This window comes from Meleagris gallopavo, chromosome 1 (assembly GCF_000146605.3).
Source record: "Meleagris gallopavo isolate NT-WF06-2002-E0010 breed Aviagen turkey brand Nicholas breeding stock chromosome 1, Turkey_5.1, whole genome shotgun sequence".
Classification (NCBI taxonomy): Eukaryota; Metazoa; Chordata; class Aves; order Galliformes; family Phasianidae; genus Meleagris; species Meleagris gallopavo.
The window spans coordinates 160799366-160817278 of NC_015011.2; the positions used below are offsets into that span (position 1 = coordinate 160799366).

Consider the following 17913-nt stretch of genomic DNA (forward strand, 5'->3'; position numbering starts at 1 on the left):
AAAGAAAAAAAAGAGAGTGATGAAAAATGTGGGTCTCTCTAGCAAGGGCCATGCAGCCACCGTACTGGCCATTTGGTAAGCAGCAGACTAGAAATCCTACTGAAGCCCTGCCCTGCACTTCTGCAGCCTCGTGTGGGCAGAATGGGCAGCAGAAAACCACCATATGATGGTCACAGTGTGATTGCACAGCTTTTCATCTCCATTTCATTCCCAGGAGAGAGATTTTATTATAGAAGAGAAGCAAGTGGGGAATATTATCAGCAACCTTATCTAGAGGGAGGTGTCCCTGCAGGGGAGTTGGAACCAGATGATCTTAAAGGACCCTTCCAATCCAAATCATTCTATGATTCTATGATTCTATGATTCTGGGCATCTTCATAGTGCCTTAGCACATGCACTGAACTACCTTGTGACTGAACTACAAATATGCAGTCAAAGAGAAGGGATATGAAGAGAGGATGCTGAGCAATGCCCACCATTTCTTCCATTACATGGCAAGCTTATATCCTAGGGCTGCGGTTTTAAAGTGTGATAGAGCACAAGTCCAAGTAGGGAAGCAATCAGCCAGCAAGCTCATCCAAGATACACCTAACCCACCTGGGCAATAGTATCCACCCATATGGGTCTTTCCCCAGGAAGCATCTTTCCCCCCAGAGTTACTGCAACTTTTATCCTTACTCTGCATTAACGAGCTACTGATCATGGCATTTACTACACTTTTCAGAAGTTTGATCTCTTTCTTGTTTTCCTCAATAAAGAACAAGCTTCCCTGAGTGATAGTCACAGTTTAATCTCCCTTTCACACTCCTGTTTCACAGGATAGTTATAGCACCTTGATGCTGAGCATAGGTGAAGAACCAAGTAGGGTCTCCTCAAGCCTTACCTGTGTGCCCCTTAAATGTCGTCACCAAGCTGCAAGACTCTTGCTCTAATTTGAGTATGGTTACTTGCCCAGAATGATCACCAACAAACACGTGCCGGGTTTCCACATCAAATCTGATGCATAAATGCTGAGGAACATAGACTGTTTACACAAGCTATGCATTACTTTTACTGGCTTGTTAATTCTTTTAACATGAGCGTTCTAAAACCTTGTGAATAGCACTCTAATCTCAAGGCAGTAAACAGAGTGTATTTTTAGGTATTAACCTCATAGTTGTTCATATCAATAATGCAGTCTCCCCAAGCTAAACCAAACAGCAAAGAAAAATAAAAAAACAAAGTTACCAAACCTTGCAATAAGCCTTTTGTCATCAATGAGAAGTCTCATCTCCCTAGTATCTCCAGCATAAGTTGGATGGTGTTCATTCTTCCTCTTTCCCCGTATTGTTTAAAAGAACTGTTTTCAACTTCTTCATTATATTTAAGTATATGAATACAGCTCCCATCTTTTCTCAGAACACTACCCAATGTCACAGAAGTCCTCCAGAAGAATATGTCTGATCTAGTGGTTGGCAACCCTGCACACAGCAGAGGGGTTGAAGCTAGATGATCATTATGGTCCTTTTCAATCCAGGCCATTCTATGATTCTATGAATATCTCCTTAAATGTTTTTAATACCAATTTGGTGGCAACACGGTTATGATGCAAGAACTAATTTACTTTTCATGGCATATTTGGCAAGTGTTGGCTACATCAGATGTACCACACACCATATTCTAAATGGAGTAACATCCACCTACAGGAACCATCTATCTCAACTGATTCTGACCTCATTTGATTTAATTGCACATTTAGATTCCTTATTGCTTATTTAAGGAAAAGTTGCTTCAACTGATCAAGTGCACACATGACACCGTTGGAAAAACAGGTTCTGCTAAGTTTTTCTGCAGTATTTGTCAAAGGTTGTCCTGTCCCCTGCCCTCCACCAGAAGGATCTAATAACCCAAATTAAAAAGTCCTCCATAATTTGGAACCTCTTGCAGCAGTCTGCCTCTCTAGGGAGCTTTAGGAAAGGCAGAACAAACTCCTGCATTGCACTTTCTAAGCTCTTCAGAAAATTAACTAAAAAGGAGTTCATCCTGTAGGCCATTTAGATCAGTTTGCCCTTCATTCAGCCCGAGATTACAATGCAAGGCCATCTACTTCCCTTATTTAATTCTGAGTCAGTCTCATTTCCTGCAAAGTAGCACAACACATATCATCTACACCACATATGCTATGGGCCACTAAAAAGTCTGTTTATGCAGACCCCTGCTTCCAGCCTAAGAGCTCATACTTTTCCACATCCCTTTTCATTTGCAATAAAGCTGAATTAATATTTCTTTTATTGCTAGGCAGCTGGGGCAGCTCTAGGTGAATAAGGCACTTGAGTGCCATTTCTGGAGCCATTTATTCTTTAGTTAGCTCAAATTCCCAGTGCACAGTGGGCTGTTCCAGAGTGAAGGACGAGTGCTGATTATTTGATATTAAAGCCATTTAATTCTTACCATCACGCACAAATGCACACTGACCTGATCACTGACCTACTTTGTTATACCATCATTTCTCAGAAAAAAAAGAATGTGCTGCATGTTTAAAACGAAGGCCCTGTCCTTATTTATTACAATGGCAGACCACAACAGGTTGCAGATTGCCCATTGTTTCGCTTAGACCTAAATATGCCACCCCGCATTAAAGAGACGAAGCAAGGAGAGCAGACAGTTGTTTTGTGTGTTTTTGTTGTTTTTTTTTTTTTTTACATTGGCTTTAGAGAACAGTTTATCACAAAACACTGAACCTACACAGGGCACAAATGTTGGAGGACAGTTAGAAATAAAACCAAACAAACCAAAAGCAAACAGAAAAGTTGTTTAAGGGCCAAAGGGCAGTGCCAACACGGAGGGCTCAGCAAAGGATACTGTAGGCCGCAGGCCCCCGCGCTGGTGCGGTAGCCTCCCAGCCGCTGGCCGCTCTCTGAACAGTGCCAGGTGAAGTGCTTGTCTTGGCCGGTGCTCAGCACCCACTCCATCTCCAGGACAAAGAGAATCATGATGACCCTGCTTTGATGAGCTGAAAATTAAGCAGACAGACAAAGAGTCACATGGCAAAGAACACATGGGCAGCAGACCACTGGAAATGCCATCCCCTTGTACCCAGCTCTGCCATTCCATAGTCATCTGCTCACTCTTTCCTATAGAAGAAAATGATGTTCGATAATCCTATTGACCTGAGCTACCATGTAAGTGAGGTTCTTCCCCTGAATTTTAAACACTGGCTTGAGGAAGAAGAGAATCAAAATTAATGTAAGTTGCTCTGAAAGTAACGCCTCCTATTTATTTCCATGGAAACTACAACAACTACAAAGAGCACAATAACACTATTTTGTAGACCAAATTCTCAGCTACAAAACATTTTTCAACATAGTCACCACTGTTCGCTGATTTGTGTGGATGAGCTGATTGAGACCCTCTTCGTTACACGGTATGACAACTGTGCATGCCTGTCCAGAATATTGCTGGTCTTCTGCATTGCTGTCTTCACTGCTGAAACGCACCACCCACCACCTCACTGTGCTCACACCCTCTGTTTTGTCTCCATAAACTTTCAGCAAGCATCAATGAGTGTCAGTGGGTGCCATTTTTTCTGCATGGAAGAATTCAGTGACACACCTTCATACACACTTCTGATATGTCATTTTGTCAGACTGCCCCTCAACTGCCATCTGTTACACAGCAACAACATGGAATAGAATATTGGTGGGCAGGTTCAACCTGTACTTCCATCCAACCAACATCCACCTTTGACACTGTGGGCCAATGTAATAAAATAGGAGGCGTTACTTTTTGGAGTAGCCCTCGTAATTCATTCCTTGCATGCCTACAGGAGCCATCCATCTTCTGATGTAACACAAGTCTTCTTTCCATCACTGTACCATCATCCACAAAGCTGCCATTGTGGAAAACACCCCAGGCTGTATTTAAATCTGCTTTGAGCTGGTTTTTAGACGGCGGAGCAGATTCTCATGAAGCAGCACACTGCCAGCTCCAGTGGATCTGGCCATGGATCGTGGTACCTCAGTGGAAGGAGGAGTAATGCACAGGCACAACCCTACATCAAAAGGAAGCTTTAGATCTGCATGGGAACCAGTTAAAAAAGAATATGGAAAACAATAATCAAAAAACTGAAAAGATCACAGCTGGGCAAAATGAATAAAACAGATGAATGAATAAATTTCTGCTGTCACCTAAACAAAGTCATCAAAAGCTTTTCATTAAACCAATAGAACCCAGGCTTGTATAGAAAGATTTCTGTATGAATGACCACTGGGTTTGGTTGTGAAGTGCTGACTGAGATGACTTTTTATAAAAACAAGTGGCTTGAAAGACACACAGAATTATCCCCAGCTGTAAGTGAACAGCGCCTGCCGTGCTCCTCAATCCACAGGCTTACTGCTTTATTGCTGTTTCGAGACTTGCACAAAGAGGGCTGCTTGCGTTTCTTAGTGTAGAAGCTGACACACTGGAAACATTAAATATCTCTGGAAGCATAACAACCACTCCAAACCCTCTGTTTGAAATGCAGAGAAGTTCAATAAGAACAATATGGAAAGATTGCTGTCTACCCTGCACAAATATAAAGCACAGATGAGAGCTGTGACCAAACTCTACAATGCGGAACAAGTTATGTTAAAATACAAGGCTTGCAAACCAGATCTCTCTATCTTCAGATTTCTTCTCTGGGTAAGAAACTCAATGATCCCCATTGCACTAATGCAGGGCTTCATGTATCTGTTGATCTGCCTGCACACACCTGCATGAGCCAGTCAGTGCAGTGCGGCACTGCAGAAAGGGCCATGCCAGTATCCATGGTGATGCAAGGACCCGATGAGATCACAAACATGTCTTGAGGGCTTGTGTGCTCCAACAGTGCTGCAGACAGGCTGAGGCACTGCCATAAGACTGCAGAGCTTGCTGTGATCAGGCTGTTCAAAGCCTGCTCAGGGATGTTTTCTTTATCGACAATGGAGACGTGCCAGGCTCTCTGGGCAACTTGCTCCAGCGTTTGACCTCCCTCATTTTGAAAAACAAATCAAATCAGAACATTTTTTTTCCTGTGTTGCAATCTCTGCCTGCTGCCTCTTATCCTTTCACCGTACACCTCCAAGAGCAACGTGGCACTGCCTCACCACCCTCCCATTGTGTGGCTGTAGACCACTGTCAGACCCATCTCAGCCTTCTCTTAACACCAAGCAAAACCAACCCTTTTGGTCTCTCCTCACACACCACGTGTCCCACTCCCTTGTCAACTTGGCAGTCCCCCACTGGCCCTACTCCGGGACTTCCTCATCCCAGGAGGCCAAAACTAGACACAGAAACCTCATGAAGTTTAACAAGGTGTTCAAGAAATTTGTGGGACCCATCACACTAAATACTTTGCAAATATCTAGTGTCTGTTATGATCGTTACTGACTCAGCACTGATGTTGGTAAATGTTTAGCTAGGCTGGCTTGCAACCGAACTCATGTTCAGATATCTGCTGCTAATGCTTCTTCTGTAAAGCAGGACCTTTTGCTAGAAGTACAGCCCATGGATGGTGAGGCAATTCTCGCTCTGCTTTTGAAGGAGAAGATGTTAAAGAAATGCACACATCTCGTGGTGGAAGTGGAACATGAGAGAACTTTGCTTATCCTCCTTCCCCAAAAAGAACTTGCAAATTCAGCACTGCTGCCCACACATTAGCTGGTGCCACACACACTGATGTCAGAAATATCTGAACTGAGTGAAAGCCTGGTAGAGGTCACCTAAGCCAGGGAATAAAGAAAGGACAAATGCAGGTGGAAGTCATTTGGCATTTAGAGAGAATGTGATCCATGTGATGCTTAAAGAAAAATTCCAGAAGTTGACAGTAGGGCAAGGCAGAATTCTTGGCCCTAGGATTAGTATAGGCTCAGAGACATGAAGCAGCAAAAATATGGTGGTCCTTCGTTCACGGAAGGCTTGACCACTGTGTGCAGACAAAGGTGGAGAAAACACTTCCAGCACTGCTCAGTGCAGCAACAGCACAAAGAAGTGGAATGGAGGGTGGCTGTTGCCATGGTACAGGGAAAGTGACAGTGAGCAGCAGGCCAGTAGGAGAATGGAATCCACATATGGGGGAAGATTATGGGATAGGGAACACAGAGAAGCAGCAGAGAGGAGGAAGATGCAGGTCCATTTGCAGAGGGAAGGTAGGAGCAAGAGGACAACTACATTCCTAAGAGAAGGCAGCAACAAGCATTGGGCAAAGAGCAGACTGGACAGATGGAGGGGCCATGCCTGGAGAAAATAGGTTTAGTAGTAACAAAGAAAAGGGATGGACTGTGAGCATTCAGGGTAAAGGGGATGCACAGAAAAGTCCAAAATGTGCAAGAAAAGTCCAAAACAAGAGGTTGTACATAGGGAGAGCAGTAATAAGGAGGTGGTGTGAGCTGGCCTGAAAAGAGACAGGAGACACTCCTGAAATGGGAAGGCTGCAAATGGCATGGGGCAGAAATAGATCCAGAAATCCTATTGAGTGGAATAATCTTGCAAATAATAAACAAAAATGAGTAAGAGGTAAAGCAGGAGCCATTCTTTTTCATGCAAAGAAAGAAGTTATTTCCTGTGAGAGGTCAATGTCCCATAACTTGCCATGGAGTACTGAATTACAGTGCCACAAACTTAACCTCTTTGTTTTGATTCCTTTCAAGAAAGAGGTTTCACAAATCCAGGCACAGCCTTGCAACAAAACTTTCAAGGTACCATGCCAGCCATGTCCTGGCTGCACGATACCAGATCTGGCCACAGACTCCTGCCAAAAGTAAAGCACAGCCTATGCACATGCACCAGCAGACTATTTGGCAGACATACAACTGGCTTTTTAAGACACAATTAGTGCTTTAGCCACTAGAGCAGCTTCAGCTACTCAGAACAGTGCCTCATTGTTTCCTACCCATCCCATCCCCTACACTTTTACATGGCCATATTAGGACGGTTTGGAGAGGTTTGTGGAGGAGAGTCACCACAGACAGGTGAGGAAGGCTCATCTCTGCTGGATCATGGCATGCCTACCAGAAAGATTACATTTCCGTTCCCTGAACACTCTCCCAGGCAGTGCCGTGCAAGTAGGCACCCTCTCTTTGCAGCAGTGTATCAGCAGCACTGCTGCACTCCATCCCCAGTGATATCCCCCACAAGCAAAGATGCAGTGTCAGGATGGAGGCAGCTGTGCCTACCAAAGTGTCTCCTGGTGCATGGTATGATAAAACTGTAGCAAGCTGTGAGCAGCCCTTCACTGAGTCTTGTCTTTTATCCCAAACACCTTTCCTGTAGCAAAGAACTAAGATCTGCCTTCCCCCTTTCTGGCCACCATTCCCATCTGCAGCACTGGCAATAAGTCTGCCTTTCTTAAGTGGGGAGGAGATGGGGGAGAAGAAAAATACATCTCCAACAGTACCTGGGGGCACTCTTTTTCCAAAACAACCATTTGCTGACAGGGTTGGCGATGCGCAGAACACAGAACATTGGACCTACTGCTTCTTTAACCCCTTTATAACAGGGATTACTATCCAGATACCCCTCCCACATACAAATTTAGGAGATGCCAGCAACCTGGCTCATCACACTCTGTTCTCCCCACCCAAAAATAGCACAACAAGGATGTGGAGGAGGTCCAGAGGAGGGTCACTAAGATGATTAGAGGACTGGAGCATCTCTCCTATGAAGAAAGCAGGCACTGTCTGTGGTCTCTGACTGCCATAAGAAAAATGGCTTCTGCAGGTTATGGTTTGCCCTAGACCTGAAATGATGCCTATTCTGGGCACAGATGTCACTTACCTTGCCCTAAAATAAGTACATAGCTTTCAAATAAAATCTTCTAACACACTGTCTGAGAGTCCTGCACCTGGCACAACAGGCCTCCACAGTGGCAACACCTGCCTCCAGGTTGGTCTCACCAGGAGAATGCCCATCTGTACATGCCCTGTCCCTGGAGGTGTCCAAGGCCAGGTTGGATGGGGCCTTGGGCGATCTGATCTAGTTCTTATCTAGTGGCTGGCAGCCCTGCGTGTGACAGGGGGTTGGTGCTCGATGATCCTTGAGATCTCTTCTAACCCAAGCCATTCTATGGTTCTTTGATTCTCTTCATACCTTTAAATCTAAAGGTTACGAAGTGTTCCCCAAAGCCTCCATTTAGAGATTTAAATTATTCTCTCAATTTTTCAAGATACAGAAACTCAAATACATGAGTAAATATATATGTGAAAGGTATGAGAGAGATCTTAAGCCAACAGGTCAGAGACTTCTACAGAAACATAATTCTTAGCATATAATACATCACCTCTCAGTCAAACAGCAAAAAAGGTGTAGAAATAAGTGGTAGCTATTATGTTACTTTTATAAGGATACCTGATCTAAGTGTGGTGTCCTCCAGAAGTTTAGTAAAGATAAATAGCTATGTTTCTTACAACATCCCATTAATAAATAGCCAAGTGGAATTAGAAAAGATATGGACCTTTTAGTATGGCAGATATCCACTGATAATATTGAGATTACTAAAACAAACATTTACTGAAATACAACTGTACTCGTCCCAAAAGCTACATCCCTAAAAGACAGTCAGCTTTCTACATAAATTCATTAAGTGCATGATACTATTAAATATTAAAAATTAATGTTCCTCTTCCCTCTACACATTTGGATTTTCGACAGCTTGCTGTTTATGATGACATTCCTAAGGTACACTTCAAATGAAAAATAGAGCATGAAATAGCTCAGTAACAGTCTTGCAATCTCAAAGCACAGTATTGATCTATCGATAAAAACAGCATTTATATTAGCTTAAAAAATTACAGTAAAGGAGAATATTTTGATTCATGCCCCTTAAGAGCACATTAATAGAAAGTAATGACAATACAGACTAATTAGCACAGACCATGGTTCTTACCCTGGTAACTCTTCACTAGTGTCATCTTGTTGTAATCTTCTGATAAAATGAATTCCTGGGGAAAGGGAAAGAAGAAGAGCGATACAGAAACAGGGTTTAGAGATGTGAAGTGTCCAAGACTATTGTCATTTGAATCTATGTTTTTGCTAATTTTGAGTACCTCCATCTAAAAACCCACAAATCATTTTATTTTTTAAAAAGGCCTAACAAAGCCTCATGAGTGCTTCTGAACAGAAAGGTGGAGATAAAAGAGGAACCATTAAAAAGAGCTTAAGAAGCTGACAGGATGGCTGGCTACAAATGAGCCAGTGTACCACAAAGCAGGAGACTTGAGTGCCAGCACACAGCAAACATCTCACAGCTCAGGATTGCTGGAGCAGATATCTGTGCATGCACCCAGCTGTGTGCACATCTGCATGCACACCCCAACCTGAACCTCGGGAAGCTCCAATTAAATTTGTGAGAGTCCCCTGGAGATGCTCTCTCCATACTATGTACTAATAATCCACAATGGGGGAAAAGCTCAGATTTCTGTTCAGAAGTCTCTCAATACTTCAGTCAAACAAACACAGACATTCCTCCCCACCTTGATTTTATCTCACTATTAATTATTATTTATTCTGGTATCTTAGAAGCAGGCTTTCTTGCTTTGCTGCTGCTCTGCTGTGGCTACCAAGCAGTAGTGCATGAGCACAGAGGGTGGCTGCCCAGGGACAGGCCAGGGAAGAACACCCCTACACGGAGATGCTCTGCAATCCTGCTGCCCTGGTGCTGCTGTTTAACCATCTTTAAACTGGCTTTTAGAGGATGCGAATGATGAAAATCAGCAGTAAAGAGTCTTCGCGGAGGTCTCAGCTCCCAGACAGTTCCATGTGGTTAAAAAGAATGAGCACCTGGGTGTTCCTGCTGTTTATTTTGAAGGGGAGAGCTGCTCAGAGCAGGGGAAACAGTGGTCACAACACAGCTCCCGCAGCTTCACCTGGGAGGAAACACCTGGCAAAGGCTGGGCCCTGCAGCACCACTACATGAACTGGCTTTCAAATTGCCCTCAGGTAATTGTGTGCACACATCCTACTGAGAGAAATGTGAGAAAGAACAAGGAGCTCAAAAACACATCGTATTAAATTATTTAAAACAAACTATGCAGAAGCTCCCTGGTCTAGTCTAGCTTGGGGCCAGCAGTAAAACCTGATTTATTTAATCTGGAAATAGTGTGAAAATAAAAGGAACTTTGTAAAACACAAGATGAGCTACATTTTAAAGTTGTGCAATATTCATGCATAAGCACTGCCAAAAACACTGACAGAAAGGACTGGGCTTCATGAGCCCACGGACTATTTTTAAGGCAAATCAAATGTTTAGTGCTGAAGAGTATGAGAAAACATTCTAACCACTGAAACACTCATATTTACCCAACTTTTCTGAACGGGAACAAAAAGAGTCATTCTGCATATCCTGTGGGATCTCCAGGTAATCAGCATGGCTCTCCAGCACCTGGATTGTCCCTAATACACCATAATTCCTGCTTGGCACCAAGGTGGAGAGGCTGCCACACGCATCTGTTGGAAACCAACAGCTCCCAGCTTCCAGGAAACAACAGTGAGTGGGTTGAGACAGCTATGTATTGTGCTATTTCTAGTTTTCTGCTTGTAAATCAGTAATGAATATGTTCTCTTGAATTGTACTGCTTCACCTTCCTCTCCTTTATTCTTATCCACCTCCTCTTAGCTTTCCTCTGGCAGCTGAGGATTACAATGAGGGGTGTTATTTAAACAGTGGTGACAAATCAATTAAGTCAGCTGGATTTCTATACCAGGGTCACCTTAACTCTACAAACCACAGAGCATTAAAAATCTGTTATACCTCCCTACCTACTTACAGGGGAAATGGTTTTAATTAACCATGGCCTGAAGAATGTTAAACCACCACACAGAATGCTTCTCTGCAAAGCCCACTTGAATTAAAGACCCTTTTCTACAAACGTTAACTGTCTGCTGACGTTGCCTGAAAAGAAACAGCTTTAATTGCTGCAACACGTGGTGGGAGAATATGTTTGTCTTTCCCATCCTGATACTGAACCCAGATTGCACTGGGGTGACGCACAGATGCGGGTGATCAGAAGTGCAGAGGTGAGGAACAATGTGCATTCAAATTCCGCTTTGGTATTTTGCCTTTGACAAACTTGACATGGCCATTCTGCTCAGTTATCTGTATACAACTTAATGGAAGACTGAAAAAGCCTCCTGAATCTCCCCGTTACAATGCAGTGAATCAAAACACAATGGCAATTAGTAAGGCTAAGCCAAGTATTGATTAGGTGTGCTTTAATACAAGCCACGGTTACATGTTATCAATTGAGCACTCTGTCTAAAGAGATGAACACAGTACAATATGAACACAGTTCCATTAACCTGAATACTGGATGTCATGATATTACACGTTCTTCTCTCCACCTCCCCCAAGACTTCTTGCATCTTATTTTCTCTCCTAAAAGCATTTGTTACTTTGAGAGTCATCTCCTTTTCACATTTTCTAATTTTTAAGTTATTTTCTTTCTTGCTCGCCTGTACACAGTCACATGTTTTTCCACTGCCCACATTCCCCTATCCCTCTCAAGGCCAAATGTTTTAATTACATCAATAGACAGGTAATTTAACACAGGGCACCTTGCTCCACGAATTCATGCTCTACTGCACATACACTGTGGCTGCTGCCCTACAAAAACATTGACTACATCTTTTTAACATTGTACCAACAGAAACTGGTTCTTATCCTTCCATACATCAACATTTCACTCTTTTCAGAGCTGCTGATGCTTCAGTTCTCATTAGGCAGTTTTTGGACACTTCTTAATGAGCTAGAAAGGCTGAGGTCAGCCACACAGCTCACACACAGCTTGTTAACAGAACAGGGAAAGATTTGAGTCTTGTGACAGTGCTTTTGCACAGGAAGAACTGTGATACATCACAGCACTTGGAATGGAAAAACCAAAAACCTTCCTCATAGAGATTAAACATTTTTCTGACAAGATCATCCTTTGCTGTTCAGAGAGTTTTCTTATATGTGTTTTTTTTTTTAATTACATTTTTGTTTTTCTCCTTTGAGTTTCTTTTTTTTTGCCATACTGAAACATTACTGATCAGTCTTGTCTGTTTAAAGAAAACTTATTACTATTACATCAGTGGAGTAATCAGTGCCATGAAAGCCTTTAAGGTGAAGTCCTGAGCATTTGAAAAGGCCAACCCAATGCCCACTGCTGTACAAAGGCTCTCAGTTGTACCTTCATAGAGCACATCTCCCTCACACTGTAACATATACACACCAAAACCTTCCACTCTTGATTTTAAGACTTCTATAAGTCTTCTATAAGACTGCAAATATCACTGATGTTCTTTTTCTAATTATTTGTGTTAAGGTAAACAAAACATATACCCTAGTGCATGTCATTTCAGAATCCTTGGCCGTGCATGCTGGCTGATATGACACAGAGTCTAAAGAAGAGCCATACCCTTCCAGAGCTGCAGATGGACATCATGTGATGGATGACAAAATAGAATTAGAGACCTCTGCATAGGCAACTGAATCCCATTCCAAAGAGTTAATACTCTTTATTTGTTACCTACTCACAGCCTAGCTCCCACCCCAGGGAATTTACAGTCTATACTCTGTTAGATGATGACATTTTGACAGCACAGTGTGGATCTTAGAGGCTTGATCCTATTAATACAAGTTACTGCCAGTGCTCTCACTATATCTTCCAGAGAACAGCAAGCTAGCTTCAGAAGTTGAGAGGAATGAATACTCTTAAATCTAATGTCAGTGACTATGTCTACATCTGCTGCAAAGAAAGGTCTTCAAAATGATTACAGCATTCTCACTTCATTAAGTGCAAAAATCAGAATAGGATAGAAACTATTATGCTATTTCTTGGAGCAAAAAAAACATTAAACTTCCCACTGTGGCAGAGGTGCACACCAGCAGGTACAGCCTAGGTGTTCCAAGCACTGTTTACAGCCAAGCTTGTGGACATCTGCAAGATCGGATGATGTGGATGATGAATATAGATGAATCTATATTAAGTGCCATCCCCAAGATAGAATTCAGAGAGGGCTGTTCCTGTGACTTGTTTTCCTTGTGGACCTTCTCCAAGTATGTAACAACTTCATCTGAATACAAGCAAGGTCAGATAAAAAGTTCAATTTCTTTCAGTTTCAGCTACCTAAAAATTAAATGCCTCAGTTATATCTTCAGAAATAATGTAAGCAACATGGGTATTCCCAAGGGCAATTCACTTCTCTACTGGCAGCAGAGCCTCATGATTAACTTTGTCTAGGAAGCTAACTTTTAGATGAAATTAAGTGGAGAGTTGCATCCTGGCAGTCAACTCTCCTATTTATTTCAAGTAATAGACCTTTGCTCTGTTGCTTGCTATAGTGGTATCAAGAAACTTGCACCCATTAAAACAATATTTCCTTCACTTCAGAGGAAGGAATTTATGACTGCAATTGTGTCTTTTGGCTTCCAAAAGCAGCCTAAGGCAGCCCCTAAGACAAAAAGAAATACAAGTGCCATTTATCCTAAAAAAGGGACTGCGAGGCATAAAATGATCACAAGAAACTTTTTTTGTGCTTCAGGTACTCTTGCTTTCCAAGCAAGATGCTTGACAAACTTTCACTCAAGAGAAAAGTGTATTGTGCTGCACAAAGTTGATGCAGCCTTCATGCTGAGAAGTTACAAAAGGTTGAAAACAGTCTCTTCATCTTTGTAGAAGTAAAAACTGTCACTCTGTTTCCTAAGGAGAAACAGGGCCTAAAACCTCACTTCACTGTGGCTTTGCTGGAACATCTTTATCTAACAATAGCTCTGCTGCCCATCCTTCTTAAAAGGCACCACAGGCATTTCTGGGGTGTCAGACTTAACCAAAAGCCACATAACTTTCCAAAGTTTCATGTAAAAGGCAGTTGCACTTTCTTATTCATATTTATGTGTGAAAGTAAAAGCAGTAACACAAAAAGATTAATTTGACATCATGGGAGCTATATTAGCTTATGCAGCCCTTGCGATGAGTTCTTCCCTTCCATACAAAGCAGAGATGGACAATGCCTTTCAGAGCTTTTCTGTCCTGCACACAAGGTGCTGGAGCAGCTGCCAAGTATTTCAATCTACTGAAGTGAATTGTCTGTACATTTCTTCTGAGGGTTACACCGTAAAAGTGCACTAAGACCACCTTGTTGCAGGAAGGTCTCTTACTAAGTGAACAGCGTGCCTTCCTTGTACACTTTTGTTCTAGACTAATTTTACGTGTATACTCCTGTATATGTGCTTAGAATGTCCCTCCAAAAGGTGCTTGTAACCTACCCTTGAGTATTTGGTGTTGGACTTGAATGTGGGGCTACCCTTCGTCTTCCTCCACGTCCACCTTCAACACATCTTGCAAGATAATACAGTTGTGGCTTTTCCTGCAACCCTTGGGTTTGCTGCAGAGGGAAACTTTCCATCACTTGTGAAAGTTTGTGGAGTGTATTTTCTGCAAAATCCTCTACTACACAGTTGCTTAAAGCTAGTAGGGACAAAATGAAGCAATGCAGACTAGCCCTTCTCTCTCCTATTTATTGTATTCAAAAGAAGGGAAAAGGAAAGCAAAGCATGGCAACAGATACAATGTCTAAGAGGTGGCAATGCATACTAAGAAGTACCCAAAGTAACATGTTGGTTTACCACCTGCAGACCTCATTGACCATCTTTAGCTCTGGAATGGAAAATACTTCACCCCGTTCAGACTCTCTGACTCTTCAAGGCAAAATGCCATGAAGATAAAGGACATCTCTTTCATCAAGCTGGAATACTTAAATGCCTTATTTACACTTGCTTTCACATTCCTCAAAGGCCTGGTGAAAACAAATGCGTCCAGTAGGACTGGAAAATTAAAGCTATTTTGGAGAGTGGGAAGGAGGGAATTTCAGAGGTGCAGGGAATTCTCTGGCAGCTGTCCCATCTCCTAGATAGAAAAAGAGAAATCTCCTACGAGCACTGAAAATCTCTGGTGCTGATCCATTAATAACTTTATAGGTCAAAACCTTCACATCTTTGAAACAGCTCATGGGCAATAGCTAAAAGGATTACAGGTCCCATCCCAAATACCATCTTGGTTTAGTGCAGACAGCTGCTTTCTGTGAACCTATGGGCATACATTCAGTTATAAAGCCCATAAAGCAGAGACAACAGCAGTAAAATTGGAAATGACAATAAAAATGATCTTGAATTGTAGAAGTCTAATGATGGGGCATAGGTGTGAAGTCCCTCCCTGACCCTTAGTTCCTTTCTATATGGCAACACAGCATTTCATCAGCTATTCCACAAGAAAAATCCAATGATTAAGGTCAACTGCTACTTTCTATTCCAAATCTAAAAGACAGGCTCTTGTTCTGATATCCTGCTTCCTTTCCACACACACAGATCTCTGAGATGTTAATAAACCAAATCTTTCAGCAAGAGCATTGCCTATATGAGCTACTCCTATGGAGGAACTGAGATGAAAACAAAATCTGAACCCTGAAACTTGGAAAAGCAGCTAAATATAGAGCAGAAATTCATCTTCTGCCTCTCAAATATTATTTTTCCCCTCTCAACTGCTGCTTTCAGAAAACTTTGGTATGGCATGATTAACAAGACACGCATTTAATAAAACAACAGCTGTTCAGCTGTTTTTTCTTTATTTCTTTTTAGTATTTTTTTAAGACAAATGCAAATTAAGACTGTTTAGTTGCCTAATAAATATTGCAAACTCCACTCAATCTTTATGTGAGGGCTGGAGAAAAATTTGGAGTAATCTACCACTTTCCACACTACAGCTTTAGATCCACTGCAGTAAAATTCTCTCTCCCAAACACTAGCAAAAATATCCTCACCCCATCACACATATACTTCTCAAAAGGGAAGCGTTTCAACTAGAAATCTTTGTATGTACTTACTGAGATTGTACCATTGTCTAGACCTATGGACAGCCTTCTGGTTTCCGGGTTAAAAGACATGCATGAACATGGAGCTGAAAAAAATGAACATGATGATGAAGTTAACAAAACTGCCATTTTCTTGTAGTTCTGGAAAGCCTAAAACTAGCTAGCATGCTTCACGGTGCTTCATCATTTTGCCCCCTTCCAATAGATAAACATTTAAAAAAAAACAACAGTGCTTGTGCAATTCATTCTATCCTATCCTATTAGGATATGGATTAACAGTTATTTATTGCTCCAGTTTCTTCATTTTTCCTTACTAATGCTTTCTGAAAGTGGGCATGAGGCATATTATACAAGAACTGTGCTGGTGTAACCATATGAGCGGTACCTGACATTTCAGTACACATTTTATATTTATTTAGCTGAATCATTTGGGCAGTTTTTATAAAAACAAAACAAAACAAAGTCATTTGCCTGCCCTTTATCAGCAACAAAAGAAAATGCTGTCAAAGACTCACATCCTACACCTGCAGTAAGAAAGTGAACTCAAATCACTGTTAACAGGAGCTGACCTACCAGCCAGTACGAAGAGCAGTCAGTCCAACTGCTCTGTGGTCATTTCCCCAAACAACGTTATTGCAATATCACATACTATGGCCAAAATACAAGACTCTATGGAAAACTAGCCATTGATTCTTACATCAACACTAATAAATATCTTAAATTGCTCATAGATCAGTCCCTCTAGGATACGGAGAGGTTCGCATACAGGGTAAAATCAGACTTTTCTTGTAATAACTCAAGCGGTATGCTTGGTTTAATCAAGATACTGTGAGGCTGCATTCAGAAGGCAGGGATTGCTTTTACCACCCAGCACAGCAGGATGCTGTCCCCACAGAACCCTTCAGTGATCACTTCTCAGCACTGTGACTAGGGACAGGCATCCATCCCCTTTCTGTAGTGGTAAGACCGTTGATTAAACCATATTTGTGTAATAGATGCTGAGTGCAGTCAGATGTGCTTTTAATTCTTTTCCCCTCCTTCTTAGTTTCTTCTCTCCACTGTGATTACATGCAGTGGTTTTGTTAGTAACAGACTCGGAGTTCTTTCTTTTACAGTGCCATGCACTTGCTATACTCCCCATTTGAACAGTGTCTTACCTACAGTCATATAGTTCATAGCTCAGCAGATCTTTGTTAGTTAGCAGCTGAGCTATATCACAGCAAGGAAAGCCTGTTTAACAAAACTATTCCACCTTTAGTATTGCACACCCCCAGTACTTTTCCTAAGGGACAACTAATTGCAAGCAGGAAGCCAATCACATTCACATCCAAGAATTAAATCAAAGAAAAGGCTTCAGTTCAAGGGAACTACCAGAATAGAAATGCCACATTATGGCTACTAACACTAATGAAATCATTCCTTTCTGCACCTCTTCTTCAGAAAAGGCAAACTCAAAGCTTTCCTTCATATGGTGGGACACTGCTATGATATCGAGACTTCCAGGTCATAGTGGAATTAGGATGTTGTAGGAAAAGCTGGCAGAGACAAAGCAATTCTAAGTAAACGTCATACCCTTTTAAAAGGCACTTAATACCGGAACAGGCATATTCAATATTCCAGCTTTAAAATGTCAGACGGTGTGCATACATTGAAAAAACTATCAGTAGCTCTGAAGACGACAAACAAACAGTTTACAGTGAAAAACTCAGTTAAATTAGCTATTTAAAGTATGCTTCTTCCAGATAGCTCAAAGCTTTTCAGATACAAAAGGTACAAGCAAATATGAGACACGCTGCTAAATAAAGGTCACATTTGAGTTCCAAACCCACATGTACTTTGTCACAGCAGTGTAAAGATACTTTGCTATAATCATTTCCCTAAAGGAATTCTTAAATAACATGTACTCTTGGAAAAATGAATGTCAGCCCTAGCTACACTAATGTAATTGAAGTGGTACCAGTTGCAGACAGCAGTAGCTTATATTTTACATAAAGTTAGACAGTGACATTCAGATACTTAAACACTTGGGCTCATTATAAGAAGGGGAACAAAAAAGAAGAAAAGAAAAAA

General features: G+C 41.8%; 1 protein-coding gene across 3 annotated transcripts in view; it reads right to left on the reverse strand.

The window, feature by feature from the left end:
• Positions 1-17913, reverse strand: part of WDFY2 (WD repeat and FYVE domain containing 2) — a 66569-nt gene that overhangs the window by 10880 nt on the left and 37776 nt on the right. For 2 of the 3 annotated variants that reach the window (XR_002110939.2, XM_010728780.3), the window contains exons 3-6: positions 15856-15929; positions 8885-8939; positions 2842-2992; positions 884-996 (exon numbers count right to left, since the gene is read on the reverse strand). Coding sequence is in view for 2 of the 3 variants with exons in the window: in XM_010728780.3 (XP_010727082.1) it covers positions 884-996; positions 2842-2992; positions 8885-8939; positions 15856-15929 (393 nt within the window). In the remaining variant the exon portion in view is untranslated. The remainder of the gene's footprint in view (positions 1-883; positions 997-2841; positions 2993-8884; positions 8940-15855; positions 15930-17913) is intronic. The other variant, XM_010728781.3, reaches the window with a different exon arrangement.